Raw genomic sequence first — 26418 nt, forward strand, 5'->3', positions numbered from 1 at the left:
GCTATCCACTAAAAGTTTTAAATACGGTGTCAATGTGGTCAAAAAGCACAATGCTAAGAATATTAAAGATATCTGCGCATGTGCGTGAACTTGACTGGTAAAATTTGGATTAAATATAGAAATATTTTGAGATTAAATTTTATTTTTGAGACATATCATTTGGAATAATTCATAGTAACTCTAGGAATAATGGAGAAAAATAGCTAAAAAAATTTAAAAAATAACGTATATAAAACTATTTGCAAAGTTTCGGGAATCGAACTGAAGTCCTGCAAAAACTAATGTCACATCCGGCAGATCTTGCCACCAAGCCTCGTACCGTGAGAGATCCGGAACGGCCTAAGATTCTCATCACGGCTATCCACTAAAAGTGTTAAATACGGTGTCAATCTGGTCAAAAAGCACAATTCTAAGAATATTAATGATATCTGCGCATGTGTAGAACTTGACTCGTAAAATTTCGATTAAATACAGAAACATTTTGAGATTAAATTTTATTTTTTAGACATATCATTTGGAATAATTCATAGTAACTGTAGGAATAACGGAGAAAAATAGCTAAAATAAAATAAAAAAATAAAGTATATAAAACTATTTGCAAAGTTTCGGGAATCGAACTGAAGTCCTGCAAAAAGGAGTGTCACACCCGGCCGATCTTGCCACAAAGCCTCGTGCCCTGAGAGCGCCGGAACGGCCTAAGATTCTCATCACGGCTATCCACTGAAACTTTTAAATACGGTGTCAATCTGGTCAAAAAGCACAATGCTAAGAATATTAATGATATCTGCGCATGTGCGTGAACTTGACTCGTAAAATTTCGATTAAATATAGAAACATTTTGAGATTAAATTTTATTTTTGAGACATATGATTTGGAATAATTCATAGTAACTGTAAGAATATTGTAGAAAAATATCTAAAATAAATTTAAAAAATAAAAAATTGCAAAATTTCGGGAATCGAACTTAAGTCCTGCAAAAAGGAGTGCCAATACCCTGCCGATCTTGCCACCAAGCCTCGTACCCTGAGAGCACCGGAACGGCCTAAGATTCTCATCACGGCTATCCACTAAAAGTTTTAAATACCGTGTCAATGTGGTCAAAAAGCACAATGCTAAGAATATTAAAGATATCTGAGCATAGGCGTGAACTTGACTGGTAAAATTTGGATTAAATATAGAAATGTTTTGAGATTAAATTTTATTTTTGAGACATATCATTTGGAATAATTCATAGTAACTGTAAGAATATTGGTGAAAAATAGATAAAATAAAATAAAAAAATAAAGTATATAAAACTATTTGCAATGTTTCGGGAATCGAACTGAAGTCCTGCAAAAAGGAGTGTCACACCCGGCCGATCTTGCAACAAAGCCTCGTACCCTGAGAGCGCCGGAACGGCCTAAGATTCTCATCACGGCTATCCACTGAAACTCTTAAATACGGTGTCAATCTGGTCAAAAAGCACAATGCTAAGAATATTAATGATATCTGCGCATGTGCGTGAACTTGACTCGTAAAATTTCGATTAAACATAGAAATATTTTGAGATTAAATTTTATTTTTGTGACATATGATTTGGAATAATTCATAGTAACTCTAGGAATAATGGAGAAAAATAGCTAAAAAAATTTAAAAAATAAAGTATATAAAACTATTTGCAAAGTTTCTGGAATCGAACTGAAGTCCTGCAAAAACTAATGTCACACCTTGCAGATCTTGCCACCAAGCCTCGTACCGTGTGAGATCCGGAACGGCCTAAGATTCTCATCACGGCTATCCACTGAAACTCTTAAATACGGTGTCAATCTAGTCAAAAAGCACAATGCTAAGAATATTAAAGATATCTGCGCATGTGTAGAACTTGACTCGTAAAATTTCGATTAAATACAGAAACATTTTGAGATTAAATTTTATTTTTGAGACATATCATTTGGAATAATTCATAGTAACTGTAGGAATAATGGAGAAAAATAGCTAAAATAAAATAAAAAAATAAAGTATATAAAACTATTTGCAAAGTTTCGGGAATCGAACTGAAGTCCTGCAAAAAGGAGTGTCACACCCGGCCGATCTTGCCACAAAGCCTCGTACCCTGAGAGCGCCGGAACGGCCTAAGATTCTCATCACAGCTATCCACTGAAACTTTTAAATACGGTGTCAATCTGGTCAAAAAGCACAATGCTAAGAATATTAATGATATCTGCGCATGTGCGTGAACTTGACTCGTAAAATTTCGATTAAATATAGAAACATTTTGAGATTAAATTTTATTTTTGAGACATATGATTTGGAATAATTCATAGTAACTGTAAGAATATTGTAGAAAAATATCTAAAAAAAATTTAAAAAATAAAGTATTAAAACTATTTGCAAAATTTCGGGAATCGAACTTAAGTCCTGCAAAAAGGAGTGCCAATACCCTGCCGATCTTGCCACCAAGCCTCGTACCCTGAGAGCACCGGAACGGCCTAAGATTCTCATCACGGCTATCCACTAAAAGTTTTAAATACGGTGTCAATGTGGTCAAAAAGCACAATGCTAAGAATATTAAAGATATCTGCGCATGTGCGTGAACTTGACTGGTAAAATTTGGATTAAATATAGAAATATTTTGAGATTAAATTTTATTTTTGAGACATATCATTTGGAATAATTCATAGTAACTCTAGGAATAATGGAGAAAAATAGCTAAAAAAATTTAAAAAATAACGTATATAAAACTATTTGCAAAGTTTCGGGAATCGAACTGAAGTCCTGCAAAAACTAATGTCACATCCGGCAGATCTTGCCACCAAGCCTCGTACCGTGAGAGATCCGGAACGGCCTAAGATTCTCATCACGGCTATCCACTAAAAGTGTTAAATACGGTGTCAATCTGGTCAAAAAGCACAATTCTAAGAATATTAATGATATCTGCGCATGTGTAGAACTTGACTCGTAAAATTTCGATTAAATACAGAAACATTTTGAGATTAAATTTTATTTTTTAGACATATCATTTGGAATAATTCATAGTAACTGTAGGAATAACGGAGAAAAATAGCTAAAATAAAATAAAAAAATAAAGTATATAAAACTATTTGCAAAGTTTCGGGAATCGAACTGAAGTCCTGCAAAAAGGAGTGTCACACCCGGCCGATCTTGCCACAAAGCCTCGTGCCCTGAGAGCGCCGGAACGGCCTAAGATTCTCATCACGGCTATCCACTGAAACTTTTAAATACGGTGTCAATCTGGTCAAAAAGCACAATGCTAAGAATATTAATGATATCTGCGCATGTGCGTGAACTTGACTCGTAAAATTTCGATTAAATATAGAAACATTTTGAGATTAAATTTTATTTTTGAGACATATGATTTGGAATAATTCATAGTAACTGTAAGAATATTGTAGAAAAATATCTAAAATAAATTTAAAAAATAAAAAATTGCAAAATTTCGGGAATCGAACTTAAGTCCTGCAAAAAGGAGTGCCAATACCCTGCCGATCTTGCCACCAAGCCTCGTACCCTGAGAGCACCGGAACGGCCTAAGATTCTCATCACGGCTATCCACTAAAAGTTTTAAATACCGTGTCAATGTGGTCAAAAAGCACAATGCTAAGAATATTAAAGATATCTGAGCATAGGCGTGAACTTGACTGGTAAAATTTGGATTAAATATAGAAATGTTTTGAGATTAAATTTTATTTTTGAGACATATCATTTGGAATAATTCATAGTAACTGTAAGAATATTGGTGAAAAATAGATAAAATAAAATAAAAAAATAAAGTATATAAAACTATTTGCAATGTTTCGGGAATCGAACTGAAGTCCTGCAAAAAGGAGTGTCACACCCGGCCGATCTTGCAACAAAGCCTCGTACCCTGAGAGCGCCGGAACGGCCTAAGATTCTCATCACGGCTATCCACTGAAACTCTTAAATACGGTGTCAATCTGGTCAAAAAGCACAATGCTAAGAATATTAATGATATCTGCGCATGTGCGTGAACTTGACTCGTAAAATTTCGATTAAACATAGAAATATTTTGAGATTAAATTTTATTTTTGTGACATATGATTTGGAATAATTCATAGTAACTCTAGGAATAATGGAGAAAAATAGCTAAAAAAATTTAAAAAATAAAGTATATAAAACTATTTGCAAAGTTTCTGGAATCGAACTGAAGTCCTGCAAAAACTAATGTCACACCTTGCAGATCTTGCCACCAAGCCTCGTACCGTGTGAGATCCGGAACGGCCTAAGATTCTCATCACGGCTATCCACTGAAACTCTTAAATACGGTGTCAATCTAGTCAAAAAGCACAATGCTAAGAATATTAATGATATCTGCGCATGTGCGTGAACTTGACTCGTAAAATTTCGATTAAATATAGAAACATTTTGAGATTAAATTTTATTTTTGAGACATATGATTTGGAATAATTCATAGTAACTGTAAGAATATTGGAGAAAAATAGCTAAAATAAATTTAAAAAATAAAGTATTAAAACTTTTTGCAAAGTTTCGGGAATCGAACTTAAGTCCTGCAAAAAGGAGTGTCAATACCCTGCCGATCTTGCCACCAAGCCTCGTATCTTGAGAGCACCGGAACGGCCTAAGATTCTCATCACGGCTATCCACTAAAAGTTTTAAATACGGTGTCAATGTGGTCAAAAAGCACAATGCTAAGAATATTAAAGATATCTGCGCATGTGCGTGAACTTGACTCGTAAAATTTGGATTAAATATAGAAATATTTTGAGATTAAATTTTATTTTTGAGACATATCATTTGGAATAATTCATAGTAACTGTAAGAATATTGGTGAAAAATAGATAAAATAAAATAAAAAAATAAAGTATATAAAACTATTTGCAATGTTTCGGGAATCGAACTGAAGTCCTGCAAAAAGGAGTGTCACACCCGGCCGATCTTGCCACAAAGCCTCGTACCCTGAGAGCGCCGGAACGGCCTAAGATTCTCATCACGGCTATCCACTGAAACTCTTAAATACGGTGTCAATCTGGTCAAAAAGCACAATGCTAAGAATATTAATGATATCTGCGCATGTGCGTGAACTTGACTCGTAAAATTTCGATTAAACATAGAAATATTTTGAGATTAAATTTTATTTTTGTGACATATGATTTGGAATAATTCATAGTAACTCTAGGAATAATGGAGAAAAATAGCTAAAAAAATTTAAAAAATAAAGTATATAAAACTATTTGCAAAGTTTCTGGAATCGAACTGAAGTCCTGCAAAAACTAATGTCACACCTTGCAGATCTTGCCACCAAGCCTCGTACCGTGTGAGATCCGGAACGGCCTAAGATTCTCATCACGGCTATCCACTGAAACTCTTAAATACGGTGTCAATCTAGTCAAAAAGCACAATGCTAAGAATATTAATGATATCTGCGCATGTGCGTGAACTTGACTCGTAAAATTTCGATTAAATATAGAAACATTTTGAGATTAAATTTTATTTTTGAGACATATGATTTGGAATAATTCATAGTAACTGTAAGAATATTGGAGAAAAATAGCTAAAATAAATTTAAAAAATAAAGTATTAAAACTTTTTGCAAAGTTTCGGGAATCGAACTTAAGTCCTGCAAAAAGGAGTGTCAATACCCTGCCGATCTTGCCACCAAGCCTCGTATCTTGAGAGCACCGGAACGGCCTAAGATTCTCATCACGGCTATCCACTAAAAGTTTTAAATACGGTGTCAATGTGGTCAAAAAGCACAATGCTAAGAATATTAAAGATATCTGCGCATGTGCGTGAACTTGACTCGTAAAATTTGGATTAAATATAGAAATATTTTGAGATTAAATTTTATTTTTGAGACATATCATTTGGAATAATTCATAGTAACTGTAAGAATATTGGTGAAAAATAGATAAAATAAAATAAAAAAATAAAGTATATAAAACTATTTGCAATGTTTCGGGAATCGAACTGAAGTCCTGCAAAAAGGAGTGTCACACCCGGCCGATCTTGCCACAAAGCCTCGTACCCTGAGAGCGCCGGAACGGCCTAAGATTCTCATCACGGCTATCCACTGAAACTCTTAAATACGGTGTCAATCTGGTCAAAAAGCACAATGCTAAGAATATTAATGATATCTGCGCATGTGCGTGAACTTGACTCGTAAAATTTCGATTAAACATAGAAATATTTTGAGATTAAATTTTATTTTTGTGACATATGATTTGGAATAATTCATAGTAACTCTAGGAATAATGGAGAAAAATAGCTAAAAAAATTTAAAAAATAAAGTATATAAAACTATTTGCAAAGTTTCTGGAATCGAACTGAAGTCCTGCAAAAACTAATGTCACACCTTGCAGATCTTGCCACCAAGCCTCGTACCGTGTGAGATCCGGAACGGCCTAAGATTCTCATCACGGCTATCCACTGAAACTCTTAAATACGGTGTCAATCTAGTCAAAAAGCACAATGCTAAGAATATTAATGATATCTGCGCATGTGCGTGAACTTGACTCGTAAAATTTCGATTAAATATAGAAACATTTTGAGATTAAATTTTATTTTTGAGACATATGATTTGGAATAATTCATAGTAACTGTAAGAATATTGGAGAAAAATAGCTAAAATAAATTTAAAAAATAAAGTATTAAAACTTTTTGCAAAGTTTCGGGAATCGAACTTAAGTCCTGCAAAAAGGAGTGTCAATACCCTGCCGATCTTGCCACCAAGCCTCGTATCTTGAGAGCACCGGAACGGCCTAAGATTCTCATCACGGCTATCCACTAAAAGTTTTAAATACGGTGTCAATGTGGTCAAAAAGCACAATGCTAAGAATATTAAAGATATCTGCGCATGTGCGTGAACTTGACTCGTAAAATTTGGATTAAATATAGAAATATTTTGAGATTAAATTTTATTTTTGAGACATATCATTTGGAATAATTCATAGTAACTGTAAGAATATTGGTGAAAAATAGATAAAATAAAATAAAAAAATAAAGTATATAAAACTATTTGCAATGTTTCGGGAATCGAACTGAAGTCCTGCAAAAAGGAGTGTCACACCCGGCCGATCTTGCCACAAAGCCTCGTACCCTGAGAGCGCCGGAACGGCCTAAGATTCTCATCACGGCTATCCACTGAAACTCTTAAATACGGTGTCAATCTGGTCAAAAAGCACAATGCTAAGAATATTAATGATATCTGCGCATGTGCGTGAACTTGACTCGTAAAATTTCGATTAAATATAGAAACATTTTGAGATTAAATTTTATTTTTGAGACATATGATTTGGAATAATTCATAGTAACTGTAAGAATATTGGAGAAAAATAGCTAAAATAAATTTAAAAAATAAAGTATTAAAACTTTTTGCAAAGTTTCGGGAATCGAACTTAAGTCCTGCAAAAAGGAGTGTCAATACCCTGCCGATCTTACCACCAAGCCTCGTATCTTGAGAGCACCGGAACGGCCTAAGGTTCTCATCACGGCTATCCACTAAAAGTTTTAAATACGGTGTCAATGTGGTCAAAAAGCACAATGCTAAGAATATTAAAGATATCTGCGCATGTGCGTGAACTTGACTCGTAAAATTTGGATTAAATATAGAAATATTTTGAGATTAAATTTTATTTTTGAGACATATCATTTGGAATAATTCATAGTAACTGTAAGAATATTGGAGAAAAATAGATAAAATAAATTTAAAAAATAAAGTATATAAAACTATTTGCAAAGTTTCGGGAATCGAACTGAAGTCCTGCAAAAAGGAGTGTCACACCCTGCCGATCATGCCACCAAGTCTCGTAGGGTGAGAGATACGGAACGGCCTAAGATTCTCATCATGGCTATCCACTGAAACTTTTTAAATACGGTGTCAATCTGGTCAAAAGGCACAATGCTAAGAATATTAATGATATCTGCGCATTTGCGTGAACTTGACTCGTAAAATTTCGATTAAACATAGAAATATTTTGAGATTAAATTTTATTTTTGTGACATATGATTTGGAATAATTCATAGTAACTCTAGGAATAATGGAGAAAAATAGCTAAAAAAATTTAAAAAATAAAGTATATAAAACTATTTGCAAAGTTTCTGGAATCGAACTGAAGTCCTGCAAAAACTAATGTCACACCTTGCAGATCTTGCCACCAAGCCTCGTACCGTGTGAGGTCCGGAACGGCCTAAGATTCTCATCACGGCTATCCACTAAAAGTTTTAAATACGGTGTCAATCTGGTCAAAAAGCACAATGCTAAGAATATTAATGATATCTGCGCATGTGCGTGAACTTGACTCACAAAATTTCGATTAAATATAGAAACATTTTGAGATTAAATTTTATTTTTGAGACATATGATTTGGAATAATTCATAGTAACTGTAGGAATATTGGAGAAAAATAGCTAAAATAAATTTAAAAAATAAAGTATTAAAACTATTTGCAAAATTTCGGGAATCGAACTTAAGTCCTGCAAAAAGGAGTGTCACACCCTGCCGATCTTGCCACCAAGCCTCGTACCCTGAGAGCATCGGAAAGGCCTAAGATTCTCATCACGGCTATCCACTAAAAGTTTTAAATACGGTGTCAATGTTGTCAAAAAGCACAATGCTAAGAATATTAAAGATATCTGCGCATGTGTAGAACTTGACTCGTAAAATTTCGATTAAATACAGAAACATTTTGAGATTAAATTTTATTTTTGAGACATATCATTTGGAATAATTCATAGTAACTGTAGGAATAATGGAGAAAAATAGCTAAAATAAAATAAAAAAATAAAGTATATAAAACTATTTGCAAAGTTTCGGGAATCGAACTGAAGTCCTGCAAAAAGGAGTATCACACCCGGCCGATCTTGCCACAAAGCCTCGTACCCTGAGAGCGCCGGAACGGCCTAAGATTCTCATCACGGCTATCCACTGAAACTTTTAAATACGGTGTCAATCTGGTCAAAAAGCACAATGCTAAGAATATTAATGATATCTGCGCATGTGCGTGAACTTGACTCGTAAAATTTCGATTAAATATAGAAACATTTTGAGATTAAATTTTATTTTTGAGACATATGATTTGGAATAATTCATAGTAACTGTAAGAATATTGTAGAAAAATATCTAAAATAAATTTAAAAAATAAAGTATTAAAACTATTTGCAAAATTTCGGGAATCGAACTTAAGTCCTGCAAAAAGGAGTGCCAATACCCTGCCGATCTTGCCACCAAGCCTCGTACCCTGAGAGCACCGGAACGGCCTAAGATTCTCATCACGGCTATCCACTAAAAGTTTTAAATACGGTGTCAATGTGGTCAAAAAGAACAATGCTAAGAATATTAAAGATATCTGCGCATGTGCGTGAACTTGACTGGTAAAATTTGGATTAAATATAGAAATATTTTGAGATTAAATTTTATTTTTGAGACATATCATTTGGAATAATTCATAGTAACTGTAAGAATATTGGAGAAAAATAACTAAAAAAATTTAAAAAATAACGTATATAAAACTATTTGCAAAGTTTCGGGAATCGAACTGAAGTCCTGCAAAAACTAATGTCACATCCGGCAGATCTTGTCACAAAGCCTCGTACCGTGAGAGATCCGGAACGGCCTAAGATTCTCATCACGGCTATCCACTAAAAGTGTTAAATACGGTGTCAATCTGGTCACAAAGCACAATTCTAAGAATATTAATGATATCTGCGCATGTGTAGAACTTGACTCGTAAAATTTCGATTAAATATAGAAACATTTTGAGATTAAATTTTATTTTTGAGACATATGATTTGGAATAATTCATAGTAACTGTAAGAATATTGTAGAAAAATATCTAAAATAAATTTAAAAAATAACGTATATAAAACTATTTGCAAAGTTTCGGGAATCGAACTGAAGTCCTGCAAAAACTAATGTCACACCCGGCCGATCTTGCCACCAAGCCTCGTACCCTGAGAGCACCGGAACGGCCTAAGATTCTCATCACGGCTATCCACTAAAAGTTTTAAATACCGTGTCAATGTGGTCAAAAAGCACAATGCTAAGAATATTAAAGATATCTGCGCATGTGCGTGAACTTGACTGGTAAAATTTGGATTAAATATAGAAATATTTTGAGATTAAATTTTATTTTTGAGACATATCATTTGGAATAATTCATAGTAACTGTAAGAATATTTGTGAAAAATAGATAAAATAAAATAAAAAAATAAAGTATATAAAACTATTTGCAATGTTTCGGGAATCGAACTGAAGTCCTGCAAAAAGGAGTGTCACACCCGGCCGATCTTGCCACAAAGCCTCGTACCCTGAGAGCGCCGGAACGGCCTAAGAATCTCATCACGGCTATCCACTGAAACTCTTAAATACGGTGTCAATCTGGTCAAAAAGCACAATGCTAAGAATATTAATGATATCTGCGCATGTGCGTGAACTTGACTCGTAAAATTTCGTTTAAATATAGAAACATTTTGAGATTAAATTTTATTTTTGAGACATATGATTTGGAATAATTCATAGTAACTGTAAGAATATTGGAGAAAAATAGCTAAAATAAATTTAAAAAATAAAGTATTAAAACTTTTTGCAAAATTTCGGGAATTGAACTTAAGTCCTGCAAAAAGGAGTGTCAATACCCTGCCGATCTTGCCACCAAGCCTCGTATCTTGAGAGCACCGGAACGGCCTAAGATTCTCATCACGGCTATCCACTAAAAGTTTTAAATACGGTGTCAATGTGGTCAAAAAGCACAATGCTAAGAATGTTAAAGATATCTGCGCATGTGCGTGAACTTGACTCGTAAAATTTGGATTAAATATAGAAATATTTTGAGATTAAATTTTATTTTTGAGACATATCATTTGGAATAATTCATAGTAACTGTAAGAATATTGGAGAAAAATAGATAAAATAAATTTAAAAAATAAAGTATATAAAACTATTTGCAAAGTTTCGGGAATCGAACTGAAGTCCTGCAAAAAGGAGTGTCGCACCCTGCCGATCATGCCACCAAGTCTCGTACCGTGAGAGATCCGGAACGGCCTAAGATTCTCATCATGGCTATCCACTGAAACTTTTTAAATACGGTGTCAATCTGGTCAAAAGGCACAATGCTAAGAATATTAATGATATCTGCGCATTTGCGTGAACTTGACTCGTAAAATTTCGATTAAACATAGAAATATTTTGAGATTAAATTTTATTTTTGTGACATATGATTTGGAATAATTCATAGTAACTCTAGGAATAATGGAGAAAAATAGCTAAAAAAATTTAAAAAATAAAGTATATAAAACTATTTGCAAAGTTTCTGGAATCGAACTGAAGTCCTGCAAAAACTAATGTCACACCTTGCAGATCTTGCCACCAAGCCTCGTACCGTGTGAGATCCGGAACGGCCTAAGATTCTCATCACGGCTATCCACTAAAAGTTTTAAATACGGTGTCAATCTGGTCAAAAAGCACAATGCTAAGAATATTAAAGATATCTGCGCATGTGCGTAAACTTGAGTCGTAAAATTTGGATTAAATATAGAAATATTTTGAGATTAAATTTTATTTTTGAGACATATGATTTGGAATAATTCATAGTAACTGTAGGAATAATGGAGAAAAATAGCTAAAATAAAATAAAAAAATAAAGTATATAAAACTATTTGCAAACTTTCGGGAATCGAACTGAAGTCCTGCAAAAAGCAGTGTTACACCCTGCCGACCTTGCCACCAAGCCTCGTACCCTGAGAGCGCCGGAACGGCCTATGATTCTCATCACGGCTATCCACTAAAAGTTTTAAATACGGTGTCAATCTAGTCAAAAAGCACAATGCTAAGAATATTAATGATATCTGCGCATATGCGTGAACATGAATCGTAAAATTTCGATTAAATTGTACTATTGAACTATTGTGAGATTAAATTTTATTTTTGAGACATATGATATGGAATAATTCATAGTAACTGTAGGAATAATGGAGAAAAATAGCTAAAATAAATTTAAAATTAAAGTATATAAAACTATTTGCAAAGTTTCGGGAATCGAACTGAAGTCCTGCAAAAAGGAGTGTCACACCCTGCAGATCTTGCCACCAAGCCTCGTACCGTGAGAGCGCCGGAACGGCTTAAGATTCACATCACGGCTATCCACTAAACGTTTTAAATACGGTGTCAATCTGGTCAAAACGCACAATGCTAAGAATATTAATGATATCTGCGCATGTGCGTGAACTTGACTCGTAAAATTTCGATTAAATATAGAAATATATTGAAATTAAATTTTATTTTTAAGACATATGATTTGGAATAATTCATAGTAACTGTAGGAATAATGGAGAAAAATAGCTAAAATAAATTTAAAAATAAAGCATATAAATCTATTTGCAAAGTTTCGGGAATCGAACTGAAGTCCTTCAAAAATGAGCGTCACACCCTGCCGATCTTGCCACCAAGCCTCGTACCCTGAGAAATCCGGAACGGCCTAAGATTCTCATCACGGCTATCCACTAACGGCCGTATTCACCAAACCGGTTGCTAAACATCGGATCGTTCAACCCATGATCAACGACAAATCATCAACCAATGATCATTGGTATTCACGAACGTTAATTTTACGACTAAGCATCAAGGTTACGACAAGCAGCTTTTTCTGCCTTTTTCAACCGGAAATGGATCTTCATTGGTCTATATATATCACATGATTATCAGCTGATGGGTGGCGCTGTTTCGTGTTTTTGTTTTTATTTTGTTTCTTTCCCAGATGTGTACAAGGAATGTGGTAAGATCAAACGAGAAAACAAAGGTGATATTGCCTAGTGACAATCTCACCGATTTGCTTACATGATATTATAGCTTTTCGTAGGATTGTTTCTCTGACTATACATTATTAACCAAGTATATTTTAAATTTCCACTGTATTATTATGTAATAAAACATTTGAGCATTTGCTCTCTTTTGAATTGAGAATATGCATATTAGCTGTGCTTTGAATAGTTTTCCAATGAATTAAACTTTTACAAAAGGTCTATCTGAATTAAATTTTTGAAAAAAATGCATATTAACCTTAAATTAGTTAATTTACTTATGGAAATATTTAAACATTTTTTATATAATTATAGAGTATATACATAAACAATAGAAATAACAAACTGCTGCAAACTGATTTCGCAAGTGAGGAGTTCATTGAAGTTTCTTCTAAACAATGAATTTAACAAAAATTGTAGTATCCTGTATTTTTAATATAATAAAAGAGGAGGAAATGTAGTGTATAAAATCTTGCTTACAAGTATTATGACTTTCATATTAGTAAATAATTTTCATTTACACAAAATATTTCAATTTCCAAAGGGTATTTAAATTGTAATGAAAAGCAATGATATCTCTGGCAATTCCATATAATTGTTTGCATGAAGTTTATAGCATATATTACAAACTTCTCTTTAAGATTGTTATTAGACTTTCAGCATTTATTTTTAAACAAATAGGTTTTAAACTTCCACAATATATTATATTTTTAAAAAATACTAAGATTGTTTTTGGTGTCAATATTTAAATATGTAATAGCTGTCTACATATTCAGTAGTTTTTGAGATAATTTTTTTCCTCAAAGCTGAATAAAAGTAAAAAATACTTATTCTGTGGTATGCTTTTATTTCTATCGAAAAGCTAATATAGAAAACTTTTCTTTTATTAACTATCAGAATATTAAATTTTTACATATATTTTGTTAAAAAAGATATAAATTTATAGTTATAAATGTCAGAATATATACATATAAGAAGAATATATACATTCAGAATATATGCTGCAAATCAGAAGATTCAAATTATAAACAAAAGTCAGTGAAAATTGTATATGAATATTGAAGACCAACAGCTATTTCACCAAAATAAATATTCATGCAATAAATTTGTATAGTATATAGTTATTGTGGAAGTGAAGAAGCTCATTTATACCTCATATCTAAAACTTTTTGTAAACAATGAATTTAACAACTCTTTAAATTTGAATGGGCTAATTGTTAGCTTGACAACATGTACTTGACATAACAAATCAGTATAAAAATAATGTAAATACTGATGAAAACCATACTTATTTTAGAATTGATATCCCTGAATGAAATAAATGATTAATTTGCACATCATAAGCATTCAATTTTGTTCAAATAAATTGAGTGGCAAAACATCTACAATTAACAATACATTTTTTAACACTTTCTGCTTGATGATTCAAACTTAATCAAAAAGCAACACAGGTTAACTTGATTAGCCTGTCAGAAACTAGTAATGATATTTTAATTCTTTCAAGTAAATGTGAAATTCCATTTGTTTCAACAAGTTTTTGCCTTTTTCTTTTTTTTTTATTCCCAGGATTTTGTACCAAAAAAGTTATTAATTTTTTGATATTTTAACATTTAGTTTCTACTCATACTTGAGTAATATCTGTCACTTTATTATATTAATTTCCAATGATGTTTTTAATTATTCATATCTTCATGACAATCATTACTTCCTGAAATCATAAACCTATGAGCACAACATCTAACTAAATATTGTTAAGTCAGCATAATTTCCTTTGTTTAATTGTCAAATTTTTCAACTCAGGATCTTGTGTATTTAAACAAGGAATCTCTTTCTATATTTAAATTTGATGAAAGATGATCCAAATTGAAATGTTTCAAAAAAGTAAAAGAATTTTTCACAAAAATTTTTTTCTTGAAATCATCTAAAATATTATTCTAATAGGTTACATCAAACTGTCAGTTAAGTTAAGTTGAATTTTTAAAATAAAAACCTCTTTTTTAAAATTTTATATTTGCATCATAATTTGTAGAAATTTGAATTAACTCGGATAAGTTATTATCTATACTTGTTTTTCAAATCCCAATTAATCTATTTTCTTTGTTTTTCACACACTTCTCAGAATGTCTTAAAATACGCAAAATTAAAAAAGGACTTCTGTATACAAAAATCTATTTTATTCAAATTTGACTCGAAAAGTAACATACATGAATTACAAAAGAAAATTCTGACAGAGAAGTTACAGCTTCTACAAGCATTAAAACAAAGTTCCATTAAAGGTACTTTAAAATATAACATTCATGCTGATTATTAATTCAAAATTCTTCTACAAGAATTACAAGAAAGTGTCAATAGAGGTGCAACATTAATGCTGATTCTTAATACAAAATTCTTCTATATGTGTCTTTTTATTTCTCTAATACATATACATATTGTAATAAGATAATGAGCACATAAAACCACTAAAAAATAACTACACTGATATGAGCCATACATGCATGTCATTTTCTATAAATCATAAAAAGAACAACATCAAATTAAAAATACATTTGATTTTCAAAGATGGGAATAAGGAATTATTTAGTCATTTCTATACAGATAAATTCAAAAAATAATCAGGTAAAGAATACATCAGAAATAATGTTAAAATTTGTTATGTAATGAGAAGGAAAACATTAATAAAAATTGGGAATCATTTTCAGCAGATAACAAAGGTCAAAATTTGATTTCTTTAAAAAATGTTAATTTTATACACATTGTTGAAGATTAAAGCTGAAGTAAACTGATATTGTAAAAGAGATTAGCTATATTGAGTGACTAAGCACATTATTATATCACACAATTTATAAGTAACAAAAGTAATTTCTTTAAATTTCTAATTATTAATCATAATAAAAACTGCAATAATTCTTTTTCTATAAAATAAATAATAACATAAAAAATGAATTTACTAAAAAAAAAAAAAAAAAAAAAAAAAAAAAAAAAAAAAACTTATATACCCATGTGAAAACAGTGTACAATCATGGAAATGAGTCATACAGGAAAGTTTCAAAAATACAAAAAGCAATCCTATATAATCATCACCAGACAGATGAAAAAGATTTTTTTGTTTGTTGCATTTATTTATTTCTTTCTTTTCTTTTCTTTTCTTTTTTTTTTTTTTTTTTTTTTTTTTCAGGAGGAAAAGGCTGTTTCTTATTTTTTCCATATCTTTGCAAGTCTTTAATCTGAGAAATGTGAAATAAGAATTTATTATAATATTATAAATAACTAATGAAAAAAATTGCTAATTTAACAATAATACTTACATGACATACTTAAAAATTGATAGTATAAACACAAATATTATAATTTATTTGATTATAATATTAAATATTTTAAATATATTTGATATATGTCAAAAATTCCATTTTTGGGTGAATTCTAGTGAACGGTACGCGCCAAATTTTATAGATAAAGTCGCCAATATGGCAACTCCTCTACGCTTCCAATGTATGGCTTCCAATGTATGGCAACCCTGTTAAGAGAATGCGGTGACGATTCGGGGGTGTCATCGGGGGTGTAATGGGGGGTGTCATCGGGGGTGTAATGGGGAGATATCGGGGGTGTAATTTTTAACCAATCAGGTTCGAAATGACTTTGAATTTCAACCAATTAGGTCAAAATGCAGCGTTTAATTTCTGCTGCTCCTCAAGTCTTCTACCGAATTCTTTCTTTTCTCTCGTCGCTTTCTCAAGTGGTGGCAGCTTCTTCAGATTTCTTCTGCTTGTCTTCCCCAAGTCTTGTTAAGTATTCATTTTCTTACTCTTTTCGATTTTTCTTGTGGTGCAATATGGCTGGTATGAATGTGACATATGAGGAATCCCTTAAGTTGATGTTTTTTTTCGATTTGAAACGTTTGGGAGCGAAAGCGTGTGTTGAATGGTGCATGAAAATGGGTTTAATTGCTGATGGACGGAAGTGTGCTGAATGCGGGCAGGGTATGAATTTAACAGAAAGGAAAGATCTGGGGGATGGGGTTAATTGGGTTTGTCGAAGGCAAGGACATTATTGCAAAGTAAGTATTCGGGCAAATTCATGGTTTGCAAATTCTAGGATGGATCTGTCTACAGTTTTATTGGCGACGGCCATGTGGGTGAAGGGTTGTACTCATTCATTTATAATGGAAGAGGCCGATATCGCCAGGCAAACCGCGACAGACTGGATGAGTTTTTGTAGGGAGGTATGTGTTTGTATGCTTGTGAATGAAAGTGTTAAACTTGGGGGGCCGGGTAAAATTGTTGAGATTGACGAATCAAAATTTGGGAAAAGAAAGTATAATAAGGGAAAGATGGTTGAGGGTGCATGGGTTTTTGGGGGTGTTGAAAGGTATTCGAACAAATGTTTTATGACTGTGGTACAGGATCGCACAAGTGAAACTTTGCTTTCGGTACTGAAAGAATGGGTTATTCCGGGTTCCACAGTAATGTCTGACTGCTGGAAGTCGTACGATTGTCTCTCAGAAGAGGGATTTGTGCACCTGACAGTCAATCATAGTCTTACATTTAAGGACCCGGATACAGGTGCCCACACGAATTCAATCGAGGGGACTTGGGCAGCATGCAAGAGATCTCTGAAAGGAACGAGAAGAGTGAAAGACGGTATGGACGGCTATTTAGCTGAATACATTTGGAGGCGGTGTCACCGGTCCGGGGTTAAATCCACTACCCGGCAGTTCTTCGAATCAATAATAAAAGTGTACCCGCCTAACAAAGAAATTGAAAAGGATGAATAGCTGCCATACCGACGAAAAGGAGTAATAGCTGCCATACCCACGAAATTCACATGGTTACAACGGGTGAGTTTAAAAAAAATGGAATTTTTATTTTTGATCATTTTTTATAATTTAACACTGTTCAAATTGTGCAATTTTTAATTAGTTATATTTTCTGTAAATATTAATGAGAAACGTTAATTTTTCATTTTCATGATACTTCTTATACTAATTATTTTTAATTTTTATAAATACTTCTTTTTGTATACTTCATGACAAATTTTTATCCGCTGTAATTCTTCAGAAAAAAAATCTCTGAACACAATTCTTAAGATTACTGCGTCCGCTGGCTTTGGCGAGAAAAATTTGGCGCCAAATCGCCAAAAGGTACCGCTACCTAGAACTGTCCCCCATTTTTTGTAACTAAATTTAGAATTCATTTATACAGTACTTTTTAAAACTTTTTTATATATATATAAAAAAAAAAGACATAAGATATTCTATTCTCAATCACTAGAAATGTGCATTCAAAAATATTTGTAAGTGATTTCAGATAACTTTGGAAAATATTCTACAGAAAGAATATTTTTTTTCCTAATCTTAAAATATTATTTGTTCACCGAAAACATATTTATTATTTAGGTGGTTGTTTCTCAAAAACCCTTCTTGCTTTATTCATACAAAAATCTGCCATAATCTTTGATATACAGTGGTATAATGGTAGGGGTAGAAGAATAAGATTTTTCAATATGGAATAAAGCATAATTAAATTGTTAAGTTTATATTGCAAATAATCTTTAATACTTGAATTCTTTATTATATTTTTACAGATTTACAAAATTGAAAAATAAAAGGAGCAAGGTTAAAATTGATTAACATGTACACTGTGTATGTAAAGAATGGGAAAATTTTCTTGGAAAAAGAACAACATCAAATTAAAAATACATTTGATTTTCAAAGATGGGAATAAGGAATTATTTAGTCATTTCTATACAGATAAATTCAAAAAATAATCAGGTAGAGAATACATTAGAAATAATGTTAAAATTTGTTATGTAATGAGAAGGAAAACATTAATAAAAATTGGTAATCATTTTCAGCAGATAACAAAGGTCAAAATTTGATTTCTTTAAAAAATGTTAATTTTATACACATTGTTGAAGATTAAAGCTGAAGTAAACTGATATTGTAAAAGAGATTAGCTATATTGAGTAACTAAGCACATTATTATATCACACAATTTATAAGTAACAAAAGTAATTTCTTTAAATTTCTAATTATTAATCATAATAAAAACTGCAATAATTCTTTTTTTATAAAATAAATAATAACATAAAAAATCAATTTACTAAAAAAAAAAAAAAAAAAAAAACTTATATACCAATGTGAAAACAGTGTACAATCATGGAAATGAGTCATACAGGAAAGTTTCAAAAATACAAAAAGCAATCCTGTATAATCATCACCAGACAGATGAAAAAGATTTTTTTGTTTGTTGCTTTTCTTTCTTTCTTTTTTTTTTTTTTTTTTTTCAGGAGGAAAAGGCTGTTCCTTATTTCTTCCATATCTTTGCAAGTCTTTAATCTGAGAAATGTGAAATAAGAATTAATTATATTATAAATAACTAATGAAAAAAATTGCTAATTTAACAATAATACTTACATGACATACTTAAAAATTGATAGTATAAACACAAATATTATAATTTATTTGATTATAATATTAAATTTTTTAAATATTATAATATTTGATATAAGACAAAAATTCCATTTTTTGTAACTAAATTTAGAATTCATTTATACAGTACTTTTTAAAACTTTTTTATATATATAAAAAAAAGACATAAGATATTCTATTCTCAATCACTAGAAATGTGCATTCTAAAATATTTGTAAGTGATTGCAGATAACTTTGGAAAATATTCTACAGAAAGAATATTTTTTTTCCTAATCTTAAAATATTATTTGTTCACCGAAAACATATTTATTATTTAGGTGGTTGTTTCTCAAAAACCCTTCTTGCTTTATTCATACAAAAATCTGCCATAATCTTTGATATACAGTGGTATAATGGTAGGGGTAGAAGAATAAGATTTTTCAATATGGAATAAAGCATAATTAAATTGTTAAGTTTATATTGCAAATAATCTTTAATACTTGAATTCTTTATTATATTTTTACAGATTTACAAAATTGAAAAATAAAAGGAGCAAGGTTAAAATTGATTAACATGTACACTGTGTATGTAAAGAATGGGAAAATTTTCTTATAGCATAACAAATGCAAAAACTGTTACAGATGAATTCTAGTTATAAAAGTGATATTAAAAGTTAATTAAAAATGACTTGAAAAAATATTACATACATACATTATCAATTTTTAATAACTTATATCGCCATAATAACATAATTTAAAAAACTATAAGACTACACAAATGATATGAATATGTATAGATATGAAATAACTTATTTTATTAGCAAGTCATTAGATTAACCAAATAGAAAATATGCAATAAAATGTTTTTAATGGAAGCATTTTAAGGAACAAAAAACTGTAAAACAGTATTGACAAAAAACAGTATAATCGTACTAAACTTGATGAGTTTTCTAAAAGGTATTAATAAGTTTAGAAAATTCTTTTAATTATAATTCCTTTGCTTCAAAAATTTGAATGTTCACGGAATTATACAAATGACAGATTCTAATTTTAATTCCAGAAAATAATAATCAAAAATCAACTCGGATATAATAACAATAAAAAGGGATTCCTATATGAACGATGTAAAAGGGATAAATGTAAACATACCTCAAGTCGCTCAGATTCATTATTTGGTAGGTAAATGAATCTTGGCCTCATTTCAGCTATACATCTACTATACATATACTATACATCAGCTATACATATACTATATGTAGATACTTCATTTATAGCCCGGCAACATGATGACTGGCTAGTTTGATTGAAATCACCAATTATTTGTTGATGACTTCCTGAAGCAAAAAAACGTAAGGCAATACACAATTTCTCTTCAGTAGTTACAGCACTGTTTCGTAAGATATTGGTGCTTAATTTCTCCTTCTCAAAGATAAAATGCATTGGAAACAAAATCACGTTCATCTAACAAATCCACATCAGAAACTGTGTCAGTGTAAATTATTCACCTCCAATCTGATATTAAGGTGACCATTCGTACTGATTTTACCAGTACAGTACTGGTTTTCAGGGCATAAGTCCTGGTTAGTCATTAAACAAAACCAGTACACGAAAAGTACTGGTTTTAGATTAGAAAACATTAAAAAAAAAAGTAATAAAATAAAAATAATAAAATTAGAACTGGCAACACTGATAATTCCATGTGATATCGTCAGGTGTCGCATGAGCAGGACCGCCACGACGTCATACAAGCCAGTGGTGGTCTGATGTACTAACTGCTGTGATGTACCTACCTTATTATTATCATGGCGGCAAAACGACGAAAGTGCGTATTTAATGATGATTTAAAATAAAAATATACATTTATTAAAGAAAGTAATAATATTGATCCTAGTGAAGTATATTGTGAAAAATGTAGAAGTACGTTTTCTATTGCAAATAGTGGAAAAAGCGACATTGAAAACCACATAAAAACAGTTAAACACAAACGAGCAGTGTCAGCAGCAATTGCAAGTTCAAGTATGACATCATATTTTAAGAAAAAAGAATTTGAAACTGCCGAGAAGAAAATAGCTGCAGCTGAAGGTTTGTGGGCATATCATACAGTTATGCATAATCAATCTTTTCGATCAATGGACTGTACCTGTAAACTTATTAAGGCTTTTTTGGATGCTAAATTCACATGCTCTAGGACCAAATGCGAAGCTATAATCACCGATGTACTTGTCCCTTATGCAAATCAAATATTGGATGACGATTTGAGAAACATAATTTTTATATCAGTGTATTCAGACGCCTCAAATCACAAAGAAATTAAACTTATTCCTTTACTTGTCAGATATTTTTCATACAAGAATGGAATACAGGTAAAAATTATTGAAGGAGAAACGTCTGACATAGTTACCGAATATATTGTAGAGGTCTTAAAAAAACATAATTTAGAAATCAAGATATTAGGATTTTGTGCCGACAACACCAACACTAACTTTGGAGGCATGCGAAGAGCAGGGGAAAATAATATTTTTACCAAGCTAAAAGCTACTTTGGACGGACGGGAGCTTGTGGGAATTGGTTGCTCAGCGCATATTTTAAACAATTCTATACAAACCGCGGCGGACTGCCTTTCAATTGATATACAAACTTTAATTACCAAGATTTACTTACTTTTACATTTATACAGTGCGCGTCAGTGAATTAAAAGAATTTTGTAGACATAGAATATAAAAAACTTTTGGGTTACAGTGCTACGCGGTGGTTAGCGTTACGACCAGCTATTGAGCGCGTGTTGGAAATATTTCCTGCATTAAAATCGTATTTTGCGTCTAATGAAAAAACTCCGACAATTATTAAAAATTATTTTGAGAATACTGAAACCGAATCTTGGCTTTTCTTTCTCCATAATGTGTCGTCCATGTTTTATAACACGGTTTTAAAGATAGAAGGACAGGATATTTCTATGTTGGAAACAAATATCATTTATAAGGACCTTAAAACCAAAGTTGCTGACCGGATAGCAAGTGTGTTTCTGCCCCTGCAAGTTCGACAAAATTTAAAAAGGCTAGAAGACGGCTTAGTTAAATCGAACATTTTCAAAGAAAAAGTGGTGGAATTTTACAGCACATGTTTTCAGTATCTGGAAGAATGGGAAGACCATTTTGAGGGAATCGAGAAGTTTAATTGGATTACATTAAACATGAAACCTACGCATCAAATGGTTCAATTATGCAGTGACTATTTAATTCAACATTATCCGGAAATAAATTTAATTGAAGATGAGCTCTTTGATGAAATCTGTTTCATTCCACGCTACACCACAGATGAGAAACTTGGGCATGGGAAACAAAATTGTGTTTCGGTATCAGATAGGTAGATTGAAATTTTTAAAGCCTTTAAAGAAAATGATGTGTCCAATAATATTGGCAAATTGGTAGAGTATTGCCTCTGTATGCCAGGAACTAATGCGCCGACCGAACGGGTTTTTTCTTTATTAAACAACATCTGGACTAGCGAGAAAACCCAATTGAAAGTGGCAACTTTGAAATCCTTGTTTATTGTCAAAAATAATTTAAATGCAACCTGTATGGAATTCTATGAAAATATACAGGAAAACAAAAATTTGTTAAAAGCAATTCATTCCTCGGAAAAATATAAAAAAACAAACTAAATTAAATAACTACTTATGTTTTATTATGTTATTATATTAGGTACGGCTTATCATGTTATGTTATATTTATTATGTTTTATTTTTATATTGTAAAATCATATTTTAGTTTTCACATTTCTTGTGTTCAAATAAACGCAACATTATTTGATATCTAAAAGTTTTTTATTTACTTAGGTATACAGGTTGGCCGTTGGGTGAATTTTTGATAAATATTTATAAAATTTGGGCGTGGCTGATCAAAATTCATGTTGTCCTGGTTTCAGGTTTTAAAAAAAATGGTCACCTTATCTGATATCAACTGCAATAATTCCAATGTATCTAAATCCTCCATGTTTGTTTGAAAACTAATGTAACAGTTGTCCTTCTTGAGAACTGCGCATGCGGAAAACCGTTGATCAAATTTGATCAACGGAAGTCCGTGAATCAAAAAATGGGGCAAAACAGGGGGAAATCGTCAACCGATTTGGTGTGGTGAATACCGATTTGACTGCTGATCAGCGTTTAATCATCAGCTGATGTTTAACAACGGTTGGTGAATACGGCCGTAAAAGTTTTAAATACGGTGTCAATCTGGTCAAAAAGCACAATGCTAAGAATATTAATGATATCTGCGCATGTGCGTGAACTTGACTCGTAAAATTTCGATTAAATATAGAAATATTTTGAGATTTAATTTTATTTTTGAGACATATGATTTGGAATAATTCATAGTAACTGTAAAAATAATGGAGAAAAATTGCTAAAAAAATTTAAAAAATAATATAAAACTATTTGCAAAGTTTCGGGAATCGAACTGAAGTCCTGCAAAAAGGAGTGTCACACCCTGCTGATCTTGCCACCAAGCCTCGTACCATGAGAGATCCGGGACAGCCTAAGATTCTCATCATGGCTATCCACTAACGGCCGTATTCACCAAACCGGTTGCTAAACATCTGATCGTTCAACCCATGATCAACGACAAATCATCAACCAATGATTATTGGTATTCACGATAGTTAATTTTACGACTAAGCATCAAGGCAGCTTTTTCTGCCTTTTTCAACCGGAAATGGATTTTCATTGGTCCAGATATATCACGTGATTATCAGCTGATGGTTGGCTCTTTTTCATGTTTTTATTGTTATTTTGTTTCTTTCCTAGATGTGTATGAGAAATGTAGGACGATCAAGCGAGAAAACAATGTGATGTTGTCTAATGATAAACTCATCGATTTTCTTACATGATAGTATTAAGCTTTTCGTGGGATTGTTTCTCTGAATATACATTATTAAGCAAGCATATTTTAAATTTCCACTGTATTATGTAACTAAACATTTGAGCATTTGCTGTCTTTTGAATTGAGAATATGCATATTAGCTGCTTTTCGAATAGTTTTCCAATGAATTGAACTTTTACAAAAGGTCTATCTGAAAATTAAATTTCTAAAAGAAATGCAGATTAACCAAATTGAGTTCATTTACATATGGAAATATTTTATATATAATAATAGAATATATACATAAACAATACAAATAACAAACTGCTGCAAACTGATTTTGAAAGTGAAGAATTCACTGTAGTTTCTTCTAAACAATGAATTTAACAAAATTTGAATTTCGAGTAAATTATCATTAACTGTAAATTATATTCTTAGAAATGTGACAAATATTTGAACAAGTAAAAAAAAAAAAAAGGCATAACTTTTTTCATTTATTAATTATAAACTAGTTAAAAATTTGAAGCTTGGTAGATTTTTTTTCACACCTCAGCATTTTTTACAAAATATGGCAATTTTTTTTTTTTTGATTTGTTAACATCAAATTTTATTAGTTGAATGGTATTACCAGCAAATCATAATATTGATCTTTGTTCTTTTTTAGGATCTTTCCATGTTCTTTAATATATATTGTAATGAATTATAATCATACAAATTGTTAAAACACAGCAACTTCCTTTTCTTTGGCAAGGAATTCACAAAATGTTTATAACATTTTTGTTTAGAATGTTTATTTTGTTAGAATGCATTTTAATGAGCAATGGATTAGTATCCTGAATTCTTAATATAATAAAGAGGGGGGATGTAGTGTATAAATTCTTGCTTACAAAGTATTATGACTTTCATATTAGTAAATTATTTTCATTTACACAAAACATTTAATTTTCCAAAGGCTATTTTAATTGCAATTAAAAGCAGTGATATCTCTGACAATCCCATATAATTGTTTTTATGAAGTTTATAACGTATATTACAAATTTCTCTTTATTTGACTTTCAGCATTTATTTGTAAACAAATAAGTTTTAAACTTCCACAATATGTATAAGCTTCCAATATGTATTATTTTAGCAATATGTATTATATTTCCACAATATGCTATATTTGAAAAAAATAGTAATATTACTTTTGGTGTCAATATTTAAATATGTAATAGCTGTCTAAATCTTCAGTAGTTTTTAAAATAACATTTTTTTTTTTTGTTTGTTCTTTTCTCAAAGCAGAAAAAAATGCTTATTCTGTGCTATGCTTTTATTTCTTTAGAAAAGCAAATACGGAAAAATATGCTTATTAATTATCAAAATATTAAATTTTTACATATATAATTGTTAAAAAAATTTATAGATATAAATGTCTTAATATATACATATTAGAAGAATATATACATTCAGAATATATACTGCAAATCAGAAGATTCAAATTATAAACAAAAGTCAGTGAAAATTGTATATGAATATTGAAGACCAACAGCTATTTCACCAAAATAAATATTCATGCAATAAATTTGTATAGTATATAGTTATTGTGGAAGTGAAGAAGCTCATTTATACCTCATATCTAAAACTTTTTGTAAACAATGAATTTAACAACTCTTTAAATTTCAATGGGATAATTGTTAGCCTGACAACATGTATTTGACTACCTTGACATTACAAATCAGTATAAAAATAATGTAAATATTGATGAAAACCATACTTATTTTAGAGTTGATATCCCTGAATAAAATAAATGATTAATTTGCACATCATAAGCATTCACTTTTGTTCAAATATATTGAGTGGCAAAACATCTAGAATTAACAGTAAATTTTTTTAACACTTTCTGCTTGATGATTCAAACTTAATCAAAAAGCAACACAGGTTAACTTGATTAGCCTGTCAGAAACTAGTAATGATATTTTAATTCTTTCAAGTAAATGTGAAATTCCATTTGTTTCAACAAGTTTTTGCCTTTTTCTTTTATTCCCAGGATTTTGTGCCAAAAAAGTAATTAATTTTTTGATATTTTAACATTTAGTTTCTACTCATACTTGAATAATATCTGTCACTTTATTATATTAATTTCCAATGATGTTTTTAATTATTCATATCTTCATGACAATCATTACTTCCTGAAATCATAAACCTATGAGCACAACATCTAACTAAATACTGTTAAGTCAGCATAATTTCCTTTGTTTAATTGTCAAATTTTTCAACTCAGGATCTTGTGTATTTAAACAAGGAATCTCTTTCTATATTTAAATTGGATGAAAGATGAAGATGATCCAAATTGAAATGTTTCAAAAAAGTAAAAGAATTTTTCACAATTTTTTTCCCTTGAAATCAT

The 26418-nt window shown here is 31.0% G+C and overlaps 1 protein-coding gene across 1 annotated transcript; it reads left to right on the forward strand.

The window, feature by feature from the left end:
- The first annotated feature begins 16600 nt into the window (after nucleotides 1–16600).
- LOC129981472 (uncharacterized) lies at nucleotides 16601–17599 on the forward strand. The gene has a single exon (XM_056092320.1). The coding sequence runs from the start codon at nucleotides 16601–16603 to the stop codon at nucleotides 17540–17542; it is 942 nt and encodes a 313-aa protein (XP_055948295.1). The 3' UTR covers nucleotides 17543–17599.
- Nucleotides 17600–26418: the final 8819 nt, after the last annotated feature.

Source organism: Argiope bruennichi, chromosome 8 (genome assembly GCF_947563725.1).
Source record: "Argiope bruennichi chromosome 8, qqArgBrue1.1, whole genome shotgun sequence".
Taxonomy (NCBI): domain Eukaryota; kingdom Metazoa; phylum Arthropoda; class Arachnida; order Araneae; family Araneidae; genus Argiope; species Argiope bruennichi.

Excerpts from the sequence above, each read along its gene's own strand:
- LOC129981472 (XM_056092320.1), top strand. The coding sequence starts at position 16,601 with ATGGCTGGTATGAATGTGACATATGAGGAATCCCTTAAGTTGATGTTT.